At 50.0% G+C, this 21,172-nt stretch overlaps 1 protein-coding gene across 3 annotated transcripts; it reads right to left on the bottom strand.

Moving 5' to 3' along the window:
• Positions 1-1,407: 1,407 nt before the first annotated feature.
• Positions 1,408-19,006, bottom strand: LOC139838525 (uncharacterized). Of its 3 annotated transcripts, XM_071828279.1 has the most exons (12): positions 18,759-18,979; positions 18,592-18,645; positions 18,145-18,324; positions 17,908-18,039; positions 17,635-17,774; positions 16,229-16,315; positions 15,964-16,092; positions 14,605-14,757; positions 4,961-5,062; positions 2,324-2,491; positions 2,111-2,190; positions 1,408-1,688 (listed from the first exon to the last, which is right to left on the bottom strand). In XM_071828279.1, exons 1-12 carry the CDS (start codon positions 18,805-18,807, stop codon positions 1,658-1,660), a joined length of 1,305 nt encoding a protein of 434 aa, XP_071684380.1. In that variant the 5' UTR covers positions 18,808-18,979; the 3' UTR covers positions 1,408-1,657. The 3 variants fall into 3 exon arrangements, with proteins under 3 accessions (XP_071684380.1, XP_071684381.1, XP_071684382.1); XM_071828280.1 differs by lacking the exon at positions 15,964-16,092 and having other exon boundaries at positions 18,759-18,986; XM_071828281.1 differs by lacking the exons at positions 1,408-1,688; positions 2,111-2,190; positions 2,324-2,491 and adding an exon at positions 3,178-3,813 and having other exon boundaries at positions 18,759-19,006.
• Positions 19,007-21,172: the final 2,166 nt, after the last annotated feature.

Genomic DNA, 21,172 nt, shown 5'->3' with positions numbered 1-21,172 from the left:
TTCTTCCTCCATCACCACCACCACGCCATCGTGCTGCTGGATTTTGGAGGAAATCTTCTACACCTCTGCTGCCCACTGGAACGGGGAGAGGAAGGGCTTCATCGACACCGTACGCGCGACCGAGTACGGAAGTGCTGCCGGATTGCAGCACCGGGACGATCGTCTACATCAACAACAAGATTAATCTCGTAGGTTTTGGAATCTTCGAGGGTTAGCCTCTTCTCCATCTTGTTGCTCCGATCTTGTAGATTAGATCTTGGCTTTTCCATAGATTAGATCTTGGATTTATTCGTCTTTGCGGTAGGAAATTTTTTGTTTTCCATGCAACGAACCCAACAGTGGTATCAGAGCCTTGTCTATGCATAGATCTGTTGCACGAGTAGAACACAATGGTTTTGTGGGCGTTGATGCTTTTGTTGTTTTTAGTTAGTGCACTTTGCATCTTGCGGGATGGTGGGATGAAGCGGCCCGGGCTAACTTTACATGACCGCGTCTCATGAGACTTGCCATCGTCCCCACCCCTCCCATCGTTGATTCCTGCCATCCGGTGGCCCCTACCATCGCCATGGCGCCCACAATAAACCCTAGCTACCCACCGATCCGCCTCCCAAGGATTCCTATTGGAGAAGGATGTGGGAGTTCTTCCTTGTTCGCAACAAGAGTATAAACAAGAACGAAGGCTTCCGTTCGTCATCGATGTGGAATCATTTCGACGGATTTCCAAAAGTGGGGAGCTTGTTTGTCATAGTTGGATATTTGAACCAGAGTGGCACCAGCGACAAAGACTGGGTAAAATCTTTGCTTCTCTTTGTTTGTGCCTACACTATTTTGTTTCTCTTGTGTGTACTAAATCATTTTGCTTCTCTATTGTCTTGTGTAGAAGAACATTGTGCAAAACTTGTTTGGAGGTGTCATCACAAAGGGACCAAAGAAAGGCCAAAAAGGGAAACCATTTACCTTGCATCATTCGTGTGTTTGTGCTCTTTCATAGCCAAAAAGGCCAAAACTTGTTGGATTTGATGTTTGCATGTTGTGATGATCTTGTACAGTTTAATTTCATGTGTTGTTCATATGTTTGTGCTTGGCATACTAGAGAAACGCATTCTTAGAATTTCATGTTACCAGGTGTTTCATGTTTGATAATCTGCTTCTAGTCGAAGTAGGTGGGGTTGTAAGTGAAAAAATGGTGGGGTTTGTAAGAAACCAAAAGTATATATTTCATATTTACTTTTGTCAAAATAGGTAGGTTTCTAAGCAAAAAAAAAAAAATGGGGTTTCTATGGGGCAAAAGATTGAGACTAAATTCAGCATCACGACTTGTATTTCATGGCTTGATATACCACGAATTGCTCGACCCCTTTTTAGTACATCTTCTACTCGGTGATTCTCAGGGAAAAAGAAACTATGTTTTGTAGTCGGTCTGGCAAAGCAATTCAGTTTAACTCGTGACAAAACATGTGGATAGTAGTTCCTGCTTGCTCCAGGCCAAATAAGTGGGACATGTAGTATTTACAAATTAACATGTTTTTTCTGAGTTTTTTACTCTTCAAAGAAACTGGGCATTTTGGAGTTCTCGCTAGCTCTACTTCAGCAACAGCTTGCACAAGTTGCAGCCTGCAGACCAATGCACACCACCACACCTATCAGCTCACTTTCATCAGGAGGTCTTCATCAGTTCCATCGCCTTCCTGCAACAATTGAACCGAAGGAGAATGTAAGATGCAGCAAAACAAATCGGAACATCAGCTAGATATGGAAGACCAGCGCGGCATCCCTGCATGGAACTTCACAAATCCCAACCACATAATTTGTGATCCTGAGGCTGATATCGTGAGTCAATCCCCACATGTTACAATCCTCCTCGAAACAGCCTTTCGCCCCGCTATATTAATACAGCAAACACACGGTACAACTGTTGGGGCCTCAGCACAAGCACACCCAAACGAAACAAAAAAGAAAGAAGGAAAAAATGGTTCTCAGTAACGTGTAGGAAATTTCCCGAATGGCATATGTCACAGTAGTAGAGTATGCAGCTGCTTTTCGTCAGTAACAAGGAAGTACTTTGCGAACCTAAGATCATACATTAGATGAGCAAAAGACAGTAGGTTACCTTAATTCTCTCTCAACCTCAGCATTCTCAGGGTCTAGTTTTTGTGCATCCAAAAGAGCATCACGAGCTTGTTTGTACTCCTAGATGAATAACAAAACAAGGAATGTGACCAGGATACAAGATCAATGATTAACAAGTAAACATGATGGCAGGAATGTGACCAGGCTATAACATCACCCATAACTAAGTAACACGATGGCAGTGTAGACTCACCTTCAGTACCATGTGAGCTGCACCCTGACGGTAGCAAGCTTTTGCCCATTTAGGTCGCAGCATTCTGCACCTGAGAGCATCTGACAGAGCACCTTCACCGTCACCTATGGCCAGCTTACAAATACTCCTGTTCGCATACAGTGCCGCAGTCTCTCCATGATCTATCGCCTATGGTCAAACATGACATGTCATACCAACATTATTCCCAACCTAAAACCATGACATGCTAAAACAATATTTTGTTGATCGTCACTAATGACAGCTGGTAAAGATAGTATGGACACATATTTAGAATGGAATTGTGGAACTGTCATGTTTTAAAATTGATACTGGTCCTAAGATCGATGAATGAGACAAGGCATGTGGTACATCTCGAGGAGCAAGGTTGGACGGCTGTGGTGCAGGGAGTTCGAAGGAGAGAAGGTTACAGCATGGATTATTATTCTGATTTACTGGATCATCCATATGTTGTGCAGAAAGTTTTTATAGGGAAGACTCAACTTCATGCCTAAGAATATAATCCCAACTTGCCTATGAACCGTATCTTCAGCCTCCCCTCTGAAACACATTCTATTACTAGACTGATTGGCTTGTCAAACTTGGCTGCAGTTGGACAAATGGATAACTAGTCATTTGTGTCATATTGAACACATTATGCAAGATCGGTCCCAATGCATGATAAATCATGTGAAATCATTCATGTCCCAAAAGATATGACAAACTAACTAGTAATATACAACCTCCGCTCCATTAAACAAGGCGCATATTTTTAGTCAAAAGTCAAAGCATACTAAGTTTGACTGAAGATATACATAAAAATATCAATATTTATAATAATCGATAAATACACATACATCACATGGTGGATCTATTGATATAGGTTTGGTAATGTAGATGTTCATATTTTTTACTCTAAACTTAGTCAAACTTACATAACGTCGACTTTTGACCAAATTTATCTGCCTTGTTTTATGAAATGGAGGTAGCATGTTTCAAGAAGTATGACTGTGTAAGCACTATCTAGTAGCTTCATGTAAGAGTGTGGTCTTTTGTAGCCCGAGCTAAATGTAGCTCTTTTTTTCAAAAACTTGAAAAATAAAAATCCTAGATGTAGACAATTATGTACTCCACAAATGTGCCAAATCCCAATTGGAAATACCTTATATTTTAGTCCGTAAAAAAATGTCAAAAGTATGGATCTCCACGATTTGAAATCTCCAAAATTTGTTTTTTTACACCTTTACCATAGGTTAACCCCCTACGGTGTGATTTTTTTATATATATACGAAATAGAACAAAGTCTCAGAAATTACATCAAGGAGGGTAGAAGTGGACTAACAACATTATAAAGCTAGTTAAAGAAAGAGAGCCAACAGCCAGTCAATAAGAGGTTGGACTTGAGCTGTTTTTACTTTAAACCTATGTAGCATCACGTCCCCTTGGAAAGTTGGAAGGCAGTTTTCCAGCGAGCAAGAGACGCAGGGATCCCTCTGAAATTTGTCAGATTTTGTCATTTTTGTGCGCCCAAAATACAAGTGTTAAGAGTTGAAATTTTACATGTTGGCACAATACGTCATCACCAACATCTAGGAATTTTTTTCAGAATTTTTCGAAACTACAAAATTTCATTTTTTATTTTTTGAAAAAAATGGCTACATGTAGCCCGAGCTACATTTGTACTTTTCGCTTCATGTAACCTATTTCTTCTTTGATAGCTCTCATCTAATGTTCAACCAAATAACAATTCACCAATCTTTCAATCATTGTTTTTATTTACTTCCTGTTGGCTGTTGCCTGGTGAATGAACTCCAAGATGGAATATGCTTCCATTCTACCCCAAGTAGAAACATGACTGAACTTTTGCTCATTAGTAAATATTGTCTTTCAATCATTGTTTTTGTTCACTCCCTGGCCTGGTGAATGAACTCCAAGATAGAATATACTTCCATTTTACTCCAAGTAGAAGAAACATGACTGAACTTTTGCTCATTAGTAAAGATTGTCTTGAGATCCTAATCATTTCAGATGGTCCTTGATCAGATCTAATCATAGTTGTTGAGAATATATCTATTTTAGTTGGTCTTTTCTCACATTAAATCATAGCGGCTTCAAAATACTTCATCTGAAACTGATGGAGCTCATATAATTTGTCACCTGAGATCATTCATTGAGAATAATTTGCTTCTTCTATTTCTTTGGCAGACCATAGCTCAAACCTTACACAAACAGTTTGATGTCCAAAGTGATAATTGTAGAACTGCATGCACCGTATCAGCACACCCAAAAGCTTTAGCTGATAGGGAAAGGTGGGCTATGCATTTATACTTCATCGCCCCTCCTCATGTATGGCTCCCTCAGGCCTAAACACAGACAAAAAGTGGACTGCAATTTCTTTTGAAAATTGTGCCAGCTGGGTGTTAAACTCAAGATCTCTTGGCTCTAATACTATGTACAATTGCATGCACCGAACAAGTTCACCCAAAATATTAAGCTGGTGGGGAAAGGTGGGCTATGCACTTATACTTCAACAATAATATAAAATCTAGTTAGCGGACAAAACAATGCACTCCATTTGGTTCACTGTAGCATAACAAAGTTACCTTTTGAATTATCATAGATAAGTTGCAAGATATTTACCATGTCATAAAGTTTCAGCGCCGTCTTATAATCCTTCTGCTTGAATGTCGTATCTGCCTGTGACTTGACAATATTTTTTCTTCTCTCAATGTCTCGTTGATCCTAAAATGTTGAAAAGAATTTATTGATATTCAAATTCTGGAACAAATAATCATTCTCAATGATAATTTATGTTACTGAAGAAAATAAGCAATTCCTTTTCTGTCCTGAAGCTAAAAAATGCTACCGGTCCAATTTAAATTTCTGAAAATGGCATACTGTCCTATGTTGCATAGGTGACACGGCCACCTGCATAATTATAGGCTGAAAACCATCTCAAAGTTGAGGAACAGAAAGTATCTCTTCTCTGTTTCAGAGAAGTATGCTAGGAAATCATAGGCAATTGGAAAATTTTGCATTAAGAGTAAGTTCACAATCTGGTAATCACCAGGTGGACTGCCATAAAGTGAGGTCTACAGACCAAAATATGATGCTCGTGAAGAACTCCACATCCACAGTAACAATTTTAATCTGTTTTTGTGAGAGAAATGCGCAAAAGACACGTCTTGATATATTGAGAAGGTAGAAGGAAGTTTTAGCCCTCAGGCTGGGTACAACACAAAGTGATTAATTTGTTAGTATCTCTAGCCTCACTTTCATGAAGAAGAGGATGACACTAGGGGAGTTGGGGCAATTTTCGTTGGTTTATTTCTCACACATCTCACACAATGCCATGCCAAACTGAGGGCACGGGGCTACAAATTTATAGCTGCTAGCCAGCCAGAACATGCTAGTCTAAAGATGCTAACTGCCAGTCCTTATGCTAGTCTAAAGATGCTAACTGAAAGATGCTAACTGCCAGTCCTTGATGCCTCTAAAAAGCAGTCAAAGATCAGGGATGCTATCCTATCCTAACCACCTGTCCTTCACAAAGGACCATGTGTGTGTGCTGCAGTCCACAGGCATGTGTATGCTGCAGCAGCTCCACAAAGACCAGAATACAATGACTTATTCATCATTCTCCCCCTAAGTCTTGTATGCCGTCTTGCGGGAGCGCTGAGCCATCCCGATTCGGGAGCAGAGCTCGAGGAACTTGACCCTCCCAAGAGGCTTGGTGAGCAGATCTGCGAGCTGATCCGTGGTGTTGACGTAGCTTGCATGGATGCTCCCTTCCTCCAAGCAGTCTCGGATGAAGTGGTACCTCAACCGAATGTGCTTGCTCCGTTCATGAAAAACGGGGTTCTTTGCCAGGGCCAGAGCAGACTTGCTGTCCACCAAGAGCTGCACTGGTCTAGTGTCTCGACCAAGGAGATCACCAAGCAGTCGAGCGAGCCAGAGCGCCTGAGTGCAAGCGGTGGAGGCCGCTATGTACTCAGCCTCACAGCTGGACATGGCCACCACCTGCTGCTTGATCGACTGCCAGCTCACGAGACACTTGCCGAGGAAGACGAGGATCCCGCTCGTGCTCTTGTTGGTGTCGATGTCGCCGGCGTGGTCGCTGTCGCTGTACCCGACGAAGTGCGCCGCCCCAGGACACCTAGGGTAGTGGAGGCCATGGTTGAGAGTCCCCGCAATGTAGCGGATGATCCTCTTCACAGCCTGCAGGTGCTCCGTCGTCGGTCGCTCCATGAAACGACTAACGTAGCCGACGGAGAAGGCCAAGTCCGGCCGTGTGTGGGCGAGGTAGCGAAGGCTCCCCACAAGACGCCGGTATTGTGTGGCGTCCACTTCCTCCGTCGTGCTGTCGCGGCTCAGTTTCAGCCTCTCCTCCATTGGAGTGAGGGCTGGGTTGCATCCAGTGAGCCCAGCTAGCTCAACGATGCGCTTGGCGTAGGCGGTCTGCCGAAGCGTGATCCCGGAGTGGTCCTGGTGCACCTCGATCCCCAGATAGAAGGAGAGGAGCCCCAGATCACTCATCTGGAAGGTGGCCTTCATCTCTTCCTTGAACGCTGCCACTTCTGCATCCTTGATGCCGGTGATCACCAAGTCGTCGACATAGACGCCCACCAACAGGGTGTTTCGTCCACTCCCCCGTCGGTAGACGGCCGCCTCGTGCGGGCTTTGCTCGAAGCCCATTGCCTTCAGCGTGGAATCCAGCTTGGCATTCCACGCCCGTGGTGCCTGCCGCAGGCCATAGAGAGCCTTGCGCAGGCGGAGTACCTTGCCCTCCTGGCCGGGAATCGCAAATCCCGGCGGCTGCTGCACGTAGACCTCCTCCTTCAAGTCGCAATTGAGGAAGGCAGACTTGACATCCATGTGATGGACGCGCCAGCCCTCCTGGGCAGCGAGCGCAAGGAGGAGTCGCACGGACTCCATCCGTGCCACGGGAGCGAAGGCATCGTCGAAGTCGACCCCCTCCTGCTGCAAGAAGCCTCGTGCCACCAAGCGAGCCTTGTGCTTGACGATGGCGCCGGCTTCATCCCTCTTCAGCTTGAACACCCATTTGAGGGTGATCGCGCGGTGACCACGAGGGAGGTCAGCAAGCTGCCAGGTGCGGTTCTTCTCGACCGCATCCATCTCCAACTGCATGGCAGCGCGCCATGCTGCGTCTCTCTCAGCCTCTGCAAAGGACTGAGGCTCACCATCGTCACGTGCAAGCTGCAGCTGCGCCTCCAGGTCGCGTGGCACCTGTCCCGGCACCGGCTGGTCGCCGAGAAGGTTCTCCATCGTACGGTACCGCAGCGGCTCGCCGCCATGATACGCGTCGACGCGCTCCCCGTCGTGAGAGAGCGGGGAAGCGAACTCCACCGGGCTGTGCTCAACATGAGCTGGTGTAGACGTGCCCGGAGGAGTGACTGCCGGTGCTGGAGTACGTGGTGACACCGGCTGTGGTGGTGTAGCAACCACCGGGGTCGATGGAGACTTGGGGACCGAGGTAGGCGAGCTTGTTGAAGAAGAGCTGCCTACTCCCCCGGCTGCCTCGAAGTCGACGTACTCGACAATGAAGTCGTCATACGTCGGAGTCGAGCTGTCCTCCACCGCCTTGCCCCATGCCCACCCTCGCCCTTCGTTGAACACGACGTCGCGCGACGTGCGCACACGTTGTGTCTTGGGGTCGAGGATGCGATAGGCCTTCGAGCCCTCCGAGTAGCCAATGAACACTCCCGGAGTGCTCCTGTCGTCGAGCTTGCCGATGTGGCTGAGCTCCTTGGCGAATGCGAGGCAGCCAAAGACCCGCAGGTGGGAGACTGCCGGCTTTCGCCCATGCCAGGCCTCGTACGGCGTCCTGCCGTCAAGCGCCTTAGTAGGCGAGCGGTTGAGGATGTAGACGGCCGTCAGCACCGCCTCTCCCCAGAAGACAGCCGGCATCTCTCTCTGCTTGAGGAGGGCCCGAGCCATCCCCACAACCGTCTGGTTGCGCCGCTCGACGACGCCGTTCTGCTGCGGGTTGTAAGGCGCGGAGTAGTGGCGCTGGATGCCTTCCTCAGCGCAGTACGACGCGAATTCAGTCGATGTGAATTCGCCGCCGTTGTCGGTACGCAGCACGCGCAGCTTGCGGCCGCACTCCGCCTCCGCAGCAACCTGCGAGCGCCTGATGGCGTCCGCTGCCTCCCCCTTGCTGCCGAGGAGCACCACCCACATGTAGCGGGAGAGGTCATCAACGAGCAGCAGGAAGTAGCGTCGTCCTCCTGGTGTGGCCGGTGTCACCGGGCCACACAAGTCCCCGTGCACGAGCTCGAGCTTCTCCTTGGCTCTGAAGCTCGCCTGCTGGGGAAAAGGGAGTCGTCTCTGCTTCGTCAAAACGCAGACGTCGTAGAACTGCTCCACATGGTCAAGGCACGGCATGCCTCGCACCATCTCCATGGTACTGAGCCGCTTCAGGGCCTCGAAGTGAAGGTGCCCGAAGCGCTCATGCCACTGCCACGCCTCGTCCTCCCGACGAGCAGCGAGACAGAGGGGTTGTGCCACCTGCACATCAAGAACATAGAGGCGATTTGTGCCTCTGGTTACCTTGGCAAGCAGGTGACGGTGGCGATCCCATATGCGCAGAACTCCGCTCTCGATCAGCACGCGGGAGCCGTTCTCATCCAGCTGTCCCAGGCTGATGATGGAGTTCCTCAGCGCGGGGATGTAGTAGACACCGGTGAGCAGCCGGTGCTCTCCAGTCTTGGCGGCGAAGATGACGGAACCGACGCCCTTGATCTCCACGGCGGAGGCATCCCCAAACTTGACGGAGCCTCGCACGTCGGAGTCAAGCTCGGCGAAGAACTCCCGTCGGCCGGTCATGTGGTGGGTGGCGCCGGTGTCGAGGCACCACCCGCCAGTCTTGTCGTTGCCGGAGCAATCGCCGAGAAGGGCGTGTGCTTTCGGCTCGTCAAGGTGGAGGAGAGTGGTGCGGTGGAGAGCCGCTGCGGTCGGTGCCGCTGGAGACAGCTCGATGCTGGCATGCGCCATGAACAGAGCTGGCTCCTCCTCCCCCGCCTGTGCGACGTGGGCCTGGCCACGTCGTGGCTGTCGGCACTCGTTGGCCCAATGACCAAGCTTTCCGCAGTTGTGGCAGGCGTCGTCCTTTGCCGGCTTGGGCTTGCCGGCAGCGCCTCTGCCAGCATCACCTTGCGCCTTGGCATGGCCATCCTTCCGCGCATTGCGTGGCTTGCCGCGCTTGCGGCCAGCTGTCGAGGAAGAAGGCTCCCCCTTCTTCCGGTCACCGTGGCCAGCGTCCCACTACTCCCGAGTGAGGAGCAGCTTCCCGCCGGTGGTGATGGGCCCCGACGCAGACTGTGGCTCGTCGGTGTCGACGACCTTGAGGCGACCTATCGCCTCCTCGATCGTCATGGTGGAGAGGTCCAGCAGGGACTCGATCGAGCGAGCCATCTGCTTGTACTTCTCCGGGACGCAGCGAAAGAGCTTCTCGACAGCTCTCTCCTCGTCGTAGGCGTCATCGCCGAACTGCACCATCTTCTGCAGCAGAGTATTAAGACGGAGAGCAAAGTCATCAACGTCCTCACCTGGCTTGAAGGCCAGGTTCTCCCACTCCTTGCGAAGTGCCTGCAGTGTGGACTTGCGAGCACGGTCGCTGCCGATGCGTGCCGCGGCGATGGCGTCCCAAGCCTCCTTGGCAGTCTGCTTGTGGGAGAGCGAGAACTGCATCTCGGCCGGGACTGCGGCGATGAGGGCGTCCAGCGCCCGTCGATCCTCATGATGGTCGACGTCGCCGTCGTGGACTGCCTCCCACATGTGCCGCACCTGGAGCCTGATCTTCATGATCGCGGCCCACTCGACGTAGTTGGTTTTGGTGAGGGTAGGCCACCCAACACCGGGACCAACTTCCCTGAGAGCATCTCCACTCGTCCCCCCGACGAGGCCCCCGAGCGATGTTTTTCCATCCGGACGGCGAAATTCGGCCCAGTCGCGCCCCCGGTTCCTCGTTTTCGTCCGGATTTGGCCCTTCATCCATCCGGCGAGCCCACGCCATCCCCGGCCCCCCGGGGCGCGCTCGGGGACTCCGGACGAAAGATTTTGGCGCGAAACGTCGTGTGGACCCGCGTAGTCGGCGACTGGAAAACCAAATCCTGTCGATTTTCCCTCCAATTTGCTTGCATATCCCCATTCCCTCCAATTTGCTTGCATATCCCCATTCTAACCCGCCGAAATTCCCCAATCTCCTCGTCTTCCAGCTCCAGTTCCCGGCGGCGTCTTCTCGTCCACCACCACTCTCCTCCTCGTCTTCTCGTCCACCAAAATGCCGCCGAAGGCGCGGGCGAAGAAGACGAAGCCGCCGGGCATGTCGAACGCCGAGTGGGCGGCGGACGAGAAACGGCGCGAGGTGGAAACAAGCGGCAGGGCGGAGAGGGTGAAAAAAGCCGCCGCCAAGAGGGCGGCGGCCCAAGACGAACAAGCGAGGATGATCAGCATGGCCATGAGCGGCGGCAGCATGTTCCCCGGCCAATGGCCGACGCAAGGTACAACCAGTTCCCCGTCGTCCTTCTCCCCTTCGCTGTACTCGCCGTCGCCGACCGCCGTGTTCCAAGAGGGCGCCTACGTCCAACCGTCCAGGTCCACGCCGTCGCCGCCCGAGCTTGACGTCGGCGGCGGCGCGGCGCTCGAGGGCACCTCGCCGGCCCCGCGACGAGGGCCGCTCGCGTTCGGTGCGATGGCGGCGCCGAACGAAGAGGAGATCCACGAGATGATCACCTCCGGCTCCGCCGCCGCTGCGAGCCCGGGTTTTTCATGGCCGCCGCCGCTGCGTGCCCGGGTTCTTCACGCAAGAGGAGCAGAGGGCGACGGCCGCCGTGGCGACGCGCAACGAGCATCGAGGATGTTGCCGACGGAAGCCAAGCCGTCGAAGAAGACGAGGAAGAAGAAGAGCCAACACAAGCCGCCGCCAACCCGTCGAAGGGGAAGAAGAAGAGGAAGAAGGACTCGCCGCCGCCGAACCGCGTATCAAATGGACGCCGAAGGAAGAGGAGTGCCTCGCCGAAGCTTGGAAGACCGTGGTCCACGAACGGCATAATCGGGGCCAATCGGCCGTTCGACACATACTCGCTTCGAGTGAAGCAGCGTACGAGGAGCACAAACTCGTCGATCCCTACTTCAACAAGACGAACATGAACGTGTACCGGGGAGACAAGGCAATGGCCACCCATTGGGGGATCATGCACGGCGTGCAACAAATGGCACGGCATACAGAGGAGTGCGACAAACGGCCGATCGGGCCGCCACGACTTGGAGCAAAAGGTATGCTCCGTTGACCCCGCATCACCGAGGTACATCGTCGTTAGCTGACCCGTATCGCCGTGCTCTTTTTCCTCACCGCGCCGAGCTTTGGACATGTACACGGACGACACCGGCATGCAGTTCAAGTTCCTCAACGTCTACGCCCGCCTCGAGAATTGCGAGAAGTGGAAGGAAACTCGCACGACCCTCTCGAAGAGCAAGACCGAGCAGTACAACCCCGACGCTCCGGTGGCTTGCGCGGCGGAAGGGCGCCCTGAACTCGGCCAGAAGAAGCTGAAAGAGCTCAAACGGACGGACAATCCCGCCGACAGGATGCAGGCGTCGATCGACAAGTGCTGGGCCGACTTGAGGTCGCACGCCGACGGGAGGAATGACAAGTTCGACGGCAGGTGGCGGGAGATGCTCGCCAACCAAGGCGTCCGGATCGCCCTGCTGAAGACGACGGCGGCGGCGAAGAAGAGGAACACAGACTTGGCGTTTCTCATGGGCGGCGGCGACATGGAACTGATGGACGAGGAGACGAGGAATTGGTACCAGGGCCACCGCAGCGACATCCTCCGAGCCACTCGGCCGCTCCTTCGTCGTCTCCGCCGGCTCCTACCTCGTCTACCTCACCATCTACCTCGCCGATCGCGGGCTGCTTCGACGTCCACTGCCGCTGCTTCCTCGTCGGCCGCCGCAGCCGCTTCGGCCACGGCGTGTGAGGAAACTGGTCCGTCGGACACCGCCGTGCCGGCCGGGACTGCCGACGAGCCTGTCTCCGTGTAATTTCCCTCCGATCGCCGATCTGTGGCTGATCCTTTTGCTCCTTTTGCCGATCAACTGGCCGTACTTGTAGCGCGGAACGGCGATTTGTTTCAATTTAAACTCTATCCGCCGAACTCCGGGTGGACGACTGGAAATACGGTACTCCCCACGACTTAATTTCGTCCAATCCGGCGGTTGTTTCGTCCGGATTTGGGCGTGGGGAGCGCCAACGAGTGGGGATGCTCTGAGCACCGTCCGGACCCCGTAGAGGCCGCGGTCTTGGTCATTCCAGCCGCCACCGCCGTGCGCGCCTCCTCCGGGAGCGCCATCCCGAGGTGCGCGGGCGTGCTCGGCTGCCCACTGCGCTGCCCGCTGCGCCGCCTGTGGCGCCGCTGCGTCGACGCTGCCATCAGCAGAAACGGAGTCGTTGGCGCTGCCGCGCAGCACCTCGACCTCCGCCGCCGCCGCACGTGCTGCCTCCGCTGCTTCTGCTGCTTCTACCTCCGCTCTGGCTGCTGCCAGCTCCGCCGCTGCCAGCCTCGACGCCCTTGCTGTCGCCGCAGCGGCTGCCGTGGCCACTCGTTCACGCTCCTCTGCCGCGGCGCGATCGGCCTCCTGCCGACGCCGCGTGCTGGAGGTAGCCGTGTGCTGAGAGTGGCCATCGGACATGGCTCGCTGCTGGGGGGCTGAGCGCTGCTTCCGACGAGCTGCTGCTCGACAACCCGGACGGAGGGAAGTAACCAGGGGCAGTTGAGGCTGCTACTGGTTGGGGCTGCTCCCTTCCCTGTGAAGGGGAGGAGCAGGAGATGCTCAGGCTGCAAGACAACCTTGCTCTGATACCACTTGTTAGTATCTCTAGCCTCACTTTCATGAAGAAGAGGATGACACTAGGAGAGTTGGGGCAATTTTCGTTGGTTTATTTCTCACACATCTCACACAATGCCATGCCAAACTGAGGGCACGGGGCTACAAATTTATAGCTGCTAGCCAGCCAGAACATGCTAGTCTAAAGATGCTAACTGCCAGTCCTTATGCTAGTCTAAAGATGCTAACTGAAAGATGCTAACTGCCAGTCCTTGATGCCTCTAAAAAGCAGTCAAAGATCAGGGATGCTATCCTATCATAACCACCTGTCCTTCACAAAGGACCATGTGTGTGTGCTGCAGTCCACAGGCATGTGTATGCTGCAGCAGCTCCACAAAGACCAGAATACAATGACTTATTCATCATAATTTTGATCTGTACTCAAGCATTGGTGTAGCAGGGAGCACCTAACGATTCTGTAGCATTACCAGATTTGCTTCAATTCTCTACTTAACGATTAGGTTTTCAACAGTAAATCAAACTGATAAAGATATCCCAAGAACTTATAATGGTACGAATCTGACCCTGGGAGGCTCACACCAAAATCATATCTGGCTGAAATCCCACTGGAGAGACACTAAAGTGTAGCCATTTTATCATTCCTAATCTATACAGTGGCGGTTCTTATAAACACAGATGTCATGCCAGTCTTGTAAACTCAGGTGTCATGTGGTACAAGCAACACACATATACTCCCTCCGGACGCTTTTAATCGACGCGGGCCTTAGTTCAGTAAGTGCATGCAGCTAGTTCATGCCCGCATCAATTAAAACATACCCGAGGTAGTACGATTTTAAAAAGTGGAGCAGTTGCTTCCTTACAAATTGTAGACAAAACAAGGATTAGCTTTTTATCTCCAAGGTTAGCCTTAACCTGTATAGTGTCCGTACTATTCAACCTTGGCAATAGAAGAACTCTTTTCCTCGATGATTTCTACCAATTCTCCAACATGATAAAGAAAGTTTAGTAAACATTCCTGTTCATTACAGTCAATGGTTTGATTCATATAATGTTATGTTACCAATTAGTACTTCAGATCACACACGAGTTCATAATTTCTAAAGATGGGCAGCCCAAGCCTTGGTGTCAGGCCAGAATAGGTGGTATCTCTGTATGACAACACTCTTCCAAATTATAACTGGTAGAAGAACATAATTTGTTCTCAGGAGCCAATGCTTAAAGCTTTTAACTATATTTTATACGAATTAATTACACAAGGTTGGGGCACAAAAGAAAACAACAGAATTAAGTTCTGATCTCACTGCAAATGTGATAGCATGCATAAGTAACCCCAGGTCATAACACTTGAACGAAGTAATGGCTTACTGCCAAGCAATATTTAGTACCGGAAAAGCATAGGGCAATAAATAACTTACCAGTGGCTTCTTAGCTTGAATTTTTGCATGCGAGATTACTCCTTCAATACTCCAGTTTCGAACATTTGGTATCGGGTAAGTCAAAGGAAACAGCATTTCAACTTCCTCCTTGCAATCACGTACTGCAGCACGCTCTATTGGTAATCTACCCAACTGAGGAACATAAGGAAGAACTGTCATTTCTCAAATTAACTATGTAGTTCAATAACCCCTTCAGAATATAAACAAAATAAATATGTCTAAAGACACAAACCATACAGAAAACTATAATATCAAGGGAATAATCAGGATTTAGGTTTAAGTTTTCATCAAATGTTTGAACGAGGATTCAACACAGCAAGCATTTACAGATTTGATAAGAAATTCAAGCTCTCACTTACTCAGAAAGAACACCAAAAGGTGTTCAGTGAGGTACTTAAACTGTTCAGCAAGAGTTGACATTGAGACAAACATAAGAAGTTATAGTGGAATCCCAACCTAGTTCCCCCATGAAATATATGTGCATATAACAAACAGAAGCACCTGTATATGTGGTCATTTTAATTGCCCGTGACACATGTGTCATAGTACAAATATAAACAAATTCATTATGTGAGAAATATAGCAGTCTTATAAAAGGATTATTTGTATTTTCTTTTTGTATATGTCTGTTTCCTACTCTATCTCATACATGTACTTGTATATATATGGGCCTAAGGCCATGGGAATTGACAATAGATAAAGGTGCTTCCCTTATAACACAATATAGAGTAAATACATGAATACCATAAAAATAACACATTAGAACCACGCAAAATGAGCTACGAAAAATAAATTTATTCTAGGGATTATTGTCTGAGTACATTTTAACAAATTTTGCTACCTGAAATGATGCGTAATGAGATCAGTATCTAATCAACTGTCAATTTAAGCACTGATATGATCTCTTTCAAAAATGAAAAATATGAATATATGTTAGCTCCTTCTGGGCTTAGCACAAGGCCATCAACCGTATCCAGACACTTTTGTTAGAAGAATGATACCTATCAATACTGGAATAAAAAAACATGGTTGTTGTATTAAGAACATGATATTTATACATCAATAAAATAGTAATATATGTCCATTGGTATAAACTGTTACATACATACATCCATTGGTATAAACTGTCAGAATGAATCTCAACAACTATACCATTGCATAGGCACAAGTGAAAATTTCTCATTACCATGTTGAGCCTCAAAGCATCCTACTCATTGCCAAAATAGCTACTTAACATAACCAAAGTAGTTGAAGAATAATAACCAGAAGCTATAATCAAAAAGAGTGTAATACTAGATACCAGAATCACCAAAAGATGTAGAAAGTAAACAAACATACGTCATCGGGAATATTAGGATCTGCCCCAGCCTTTAACAGAAACTGAATGAAGTTGGTATAACCTTCAAACCCCGTAGCGAAACCTAATGGAGTTATCCTGGAACCCTTGCCATTTACATCAGCACCAGCCTGTGAAAAGGACCATTCATAGTATGTTCATGATGCAATCTCCACGCACGATGTATATCAACATATAAGGGTAGAATACATGGTGGAGTACACACAATCACAGCACTAATGAAATAATAGTCAAGACAACACTGACCTTAATTAGCAGCTTCATGCACTTCAATGAACGGTAGAGAAGAGCATTCAGCAGGGGATATCCCATATCGTTAACAATGATGTTAGGCTGAAACAGAGTTTGTGCACTTCCCCTTAGCAAAACAGTAATGATTGTTGTATCTTAAGAAGAAATAAATACATATAATGCTTTAACTGTAACCCTTACTGATTAAAACTTGTCGATGTGCTTCATTCTGAGTTAGCAAATTCACATTGACAACATTTCTATGGATGTGCATCGCTTAGATGCAGAGACCAGGAGATAAAATTCTTTCTTTAAAAAGATATTGATGGCAATTCTAGTTATTAAAAACTCAGTGCTAGAAATAATGCTTTTTACAAGATAAAATTTCTCTTTTTTACATAGTCCACAAAAATGTTGGTTTTTCTTAAAACTTGACGAACACACATATATTATGAAGATGTACATGTAGAATTTTTTTCAAATTATTTTGACACTTCGAAATAAGATTTTTTGGTAGAGGGAGCATACGCACCCGGGAGCCGAATTGAATTTCTGAAGTTACAATATCTACATATTTAGTTTTATTTGTCATTCTGATAAATAAATTCCGAATGAAACACTTAAACCATAAATATCTTCAGTTGCAGATCAAAGTCCATATTAGCGTTAGCAGGTAGTGTTGACTATGGAGCAAGGACTTAGATGAAGATGCAAATACGATGTAATGCAAACACATTACAAGAGTCTAATGAGCTCTTAAAACTTCATAATAGCTTTTACTATTGCTATGAACGCAGCACCTCCAAAAAATTATGCACACACAATTATAGGAAATACCCTAAGTAATTGTACAAGTAAAGAGGCAGAGTAATGCCTACAGCCTAACAGATTTCTAGCTAGTGGCTTGCCCATATTATTAGCAGGCTTTCCTACGAGTGGATTGTATTTATCATTTATTATGAAATGAAGTACCTCCATTTTCTTGTTCATCCAGCCTACAACTAAGCATGAGAAACTAACACTAAGCCGTTACGAAATGCAGGTGACTTATTACTCCCAAGTGTTTCTTGTGTGACGAACAAGGATATCCAAATTTTAAAAGTATGTCTATCATATAATATAATCAAGGAGTGAGTTTGTCTCTTTGGTGGTCTGAAGTACCTAATTGTGAATCATCCATTCAATCCTAGTAATTCAGATCTAACTAGCCATGAGATCTGGACTTGCTTAATGACATACACACCCAAAATGGATAAAGCGCTGCGATATCCAAGGATGTGTCAATGCAAGCAGCCAAAACAGCCCCAGGTTTGGGTTTAACATATATGTGTGTACATTATCTAAGTAGTTGGCAAAGCAAAACATAGTATCCAAATTCAAACTAACTAAAGAGAAACAAGATAATACTCAAGGCTACATACATTTGCATGGTGGTCCAACAAAATCTTCATTGTTTTGTCACGCTCATTGATAGCAGCGTCACATAGCGGTGTCCCACAGCCACAGTCTATGTCTACCGGTACTCCTTTTGAAAGCAGGAACTCTGTTATCTTACAGCATCCTGTGGTAAAAGAGAAGGTTACACAAGTCAAACACTGAACAAACTGGTTGTGTCACCGTGGTAACAATAAAGCAAACTTATATGAAGCAATACAATAGAGAGCAAGTATGTGCGCATGTGTCAGGGGAACAACCTGCAGCCACAGCATGGTGGAGAACCGTGCGACCTTTTACATCTGCTTTCATTGGATCAGCACCATGATCAAGGAAATATTTCACCATAGAAACATCTCCAGATTGAGCAGAGATCATAAGAGGTGTCGCACCTGCAATACAATCTTAAATGATGCATGCATCTTGGACATCCAAACATGGACATGGCATCTGCCATATGTAGATTTTTTTTTTTTTGAAAGAAGTTAGAGAAAGACCTCCAGCTCCATTTAAAACTCCAGGAGCATTGACATCTCCTCCGAGATCCTCCACCAAGTATTTGCACATCTCCAAATGGCCTTGGGATGCCGCGAGATGCAGCACGTTAAGGCCATCCCGATTGAGGGAAAAAATGGTCCCTGGATCGCCATTCTCTTTGAGAAGACTCTTTACAGCACCTTTCAGCCAAAGTGAACATCATCAAGGAGGCGAATGTGCCAAAATAACAAGCTATAAATATAAGGCCGCAAGATGGAAAAGGAGCAAGCATGTGCAAGGCGCCACAATCTGGCTAGTACGCCAGTGCAAAGATAACACATTTTTCAAACTACTTGACTACATTATGCGCGCGGAGGTAATAGAGAATCGGATTTGCATCCTCGGATTGTTGGACCGACTAAATGACTGAACCGAAGAGGGGAAATTCAGAGCAGAATTTGAACTACCTTTGAGGCAGCCGAGGTTGCCGTCGAAGGCCGCCATCAAGAGGGCACCCTGACCTGCAAACACATACGCACCCAGGGCACGCGCGATTGGCATTAGAAACCCAGGCGGAGAGAAAGAGGGGACGAAACGCAGGAGCAATGGAAATGGGGGCAAAGAATCGACGCACGGGTGCCGTCGTCGGAGGGGCGGAGGTATACGAACGGCGCCGGCGCCATGGCCCAGCGCAGGCGATCTTGCTCGCGAGGTGGAGCTTCCCCTGGAAGCCTGAGTTGCGCCTGCGCCGCGGTGGAGGAGACGGAAGTGACGGCGGGGCGGGGGTTTTGGCCGGGGGGAAAGGCCGGGCTGGGCTGCTCGGGCAGAAGGAATCCAACACTGTTCGAGCTAATGGATCATGGTGTTTCTCGTCTACTCACACTCCATGACATTGCTGGCCCGCACTGAAGAGGGAAGCTCGGCAGAGAGCTGCGAGTGGCGGGTAGACACGAGGAAGAGTAGGTCGTTCGTGCAGCAGGGCGGTGCGGTACAGGCGTACAGCAGAGGTTACTTTGCAGGGTGGATATACCGCTCCATTTGACGATCGACACGTGTACGCCAAGGACGAGTCAAAGGCTGCCACAGTGCCGTACGAGCAGTTTTTCCCCCTTCCAGCTAGCTAATCCGGGCCCTTGAAAAGTTGAAATCCCAAAGGGTATCTTCAAGCTTGTGTCTCTAATTTTGTCTATATTTTAATCGCAAAAGAAATCTTGTCTATATTTTCTCAAGTTTTTGTCTATGTGACAACAGTGGACAAATGAGCAGCACCCATGCATACCATTTGTCCATTTCATCTATTTTCTTTCTATTCAACAACATTTGACTACAGTTGTTTCTTGTATTGTCCTCACACTAAGAGCATCTCCAGCCGCGTCCCCCAAAGTGTCTCCCAAACCGCGCCGGATTGAGCGTTTGGGGGACGTGTTTTGTTCATGCCGCGTTTGGGGGACGTCGCTCCCCAGCCGCGTCCCCCAAACGCCTCCTCCAAATGAATATTGGTGCACAAAAATAAAGGTTTTCATTCAATTTTGATTATATATTACAAAGTTTGAATGAAAACGGCTAGATTTCATCTAAACCTAGACTACTGACTGCCCGGCGGTGCGTTCGACGGCCCCGCCCCGTCGTCACCTCCCCTACGCCGCAGCTCCTCCTGCGCGCGCCTCATCTCCTTGCGTTGCGGTGGCCAGACGCCGCCGCTCCAGCCACGCGTCCTCCTCCGCCCTCCCCTGCTGCGCCGCCTGGAGGGAGAGCTCGACAGCGCGACAAATCTGCGCCTTTTCACGGGCACGGGCGTCGTCCTAGAGCTTCTTCTCCGACTCGAAGGACTCGACGAGCGCGCGTTGCTGATCGGCCGTCTCGTCCGGGTGCGGCCCGTCGTCGTCGGACCACTCGAACTCGTTGTCATCGTCGTCCTCCACCTCGGTCTCCTTCGCCTCGGCCTCCTCCTCCTCCATTGGCGCCTCCTCCTCCACACCTGTTGGCGCCTCCATCATCGCCGCTGCCAACATGTCGGCCTCCGCCGCCAACTGGTCCGCCCGCCTCCCCCAGATCGCCGTCAGCACCGCCTCCCGCTGCTGACGCTCCTCCGCCGCCAGCTGCTGCTGGCGCTCGATCGACTCCCGCCGTTCACGGTACAGCTCACCGCGCTGGCGCCGGCGCTTATCAGCCCACCGCTGCTCCATCTCCTCCCGGTACCGGCGCCGTCGCGCCTCTTCTCCCGTCGAGGCGTCGAACGCCGCAACGGTGTCGCACTGCTGCTCGTGCCACGCTGCTGCCGCCGCGGCCTCGTCAGCTGCGGGGCCATGGGCGCAGAACGCCGCTAGATCCGCCATCTGCGCCGCCTCACGGTGCTGGCGGGCCTGCTGCTCGAGTGCCTCCCGCCGCTGCTGACGGTGTGCACGCCAGTTCTGCATCCCTCGCCACTGCCGCTCTTCCCGGGCCGCAGGGTCGGTGTCGACCTGCGATTCTGGGACTGGAAGTGGAGGAGACGGCGGTGGAGGGAAGTGGCCAGCGCCGGGGCGGTTCGCCATTGCCACTGGTGGTGGAGGAGACGGCGATGGAGCGACGAGGGCTGTGTTTGTTGCCGGCGGGGTGTGGTGGCTACCATTGAGCCGGGAGACCTTTTATAGACGCCGGCGTCGGGAAGAAAGCGCGGGAACAGGCGAGAAGAGGCGGGAAGATCGCGCGGGAACGGGCGGTGGCGTGCGAACGCCGGCGATGCGTGGAGGCTGCGCAGCACCGACGAGACGTCTCGCCTGCCCCTCCGTCGCCATTAAGGAAAAGATGCCGCCGTGTGTCACTGCGCGCGAATAACTTCCGTCGCGACGGTTAGGTTAAAATTAACTGTGCCCTGATGGGTCGGCCCCGCCACTCCCCGCCTCGCTTTTCGTTGTGTCCGGCGTGCCCGGAGCGTCCCCTATGGGACGGGGACGGGCTCGGGGCGCCGGACACCGTATCGGGGCGCGCCGGACAAAATTCGGGTTCGGGGGACGCGGCTAGAACGGTTTTTTGGTCCGGCGCGTCCCAAATTGCTTTGGGAGATGG

This window comes from Lolium perenne, chromosome 1 (genome assembly GCF_019359855.2).
Source record: "Lolium perenne isolate Kyuss_39 chromosome 1, Kyuss_2.0, whole genome shotgun sequence".
Lineage (NCBI taxonomy): Eukaryota > Viridiplantae > Streptophyta > Magnoliopsida > Poales > Poaceae > Lolium > Lolium perenne.
The sequence above is the reverse complement of the archived record's forward strand: the minus strand, read 5'-3'. Positions and strand labels throughout refer to the sequence as shown.

Excerpts from the sequence above, each read along its gene's own strand:
- LOC139838525 (XM_071828279.1), bottom strand. The coding sequence starts at position 18,807 with ATGGCGCCGGCGCCGTTCGTATACCTCCGCCCCTCCGACGACGGCACC. Across the intron at positions 18,325-18,591 it reads CAACCTCGGCTGCCTCAAAG|GTGCTGTAAAGAGTCTTCTC; the intron begins GTAGTTCAAATT and ends TTTGGCTGAAAG. Across the intron at positions 2,191-2,323 it reads CAGCTCACATGGTACTGAAG|GAGTACAAACAAGCTCGTGA; the intron begins GTGAGTCTACAC and ends TTATTCATCTAG.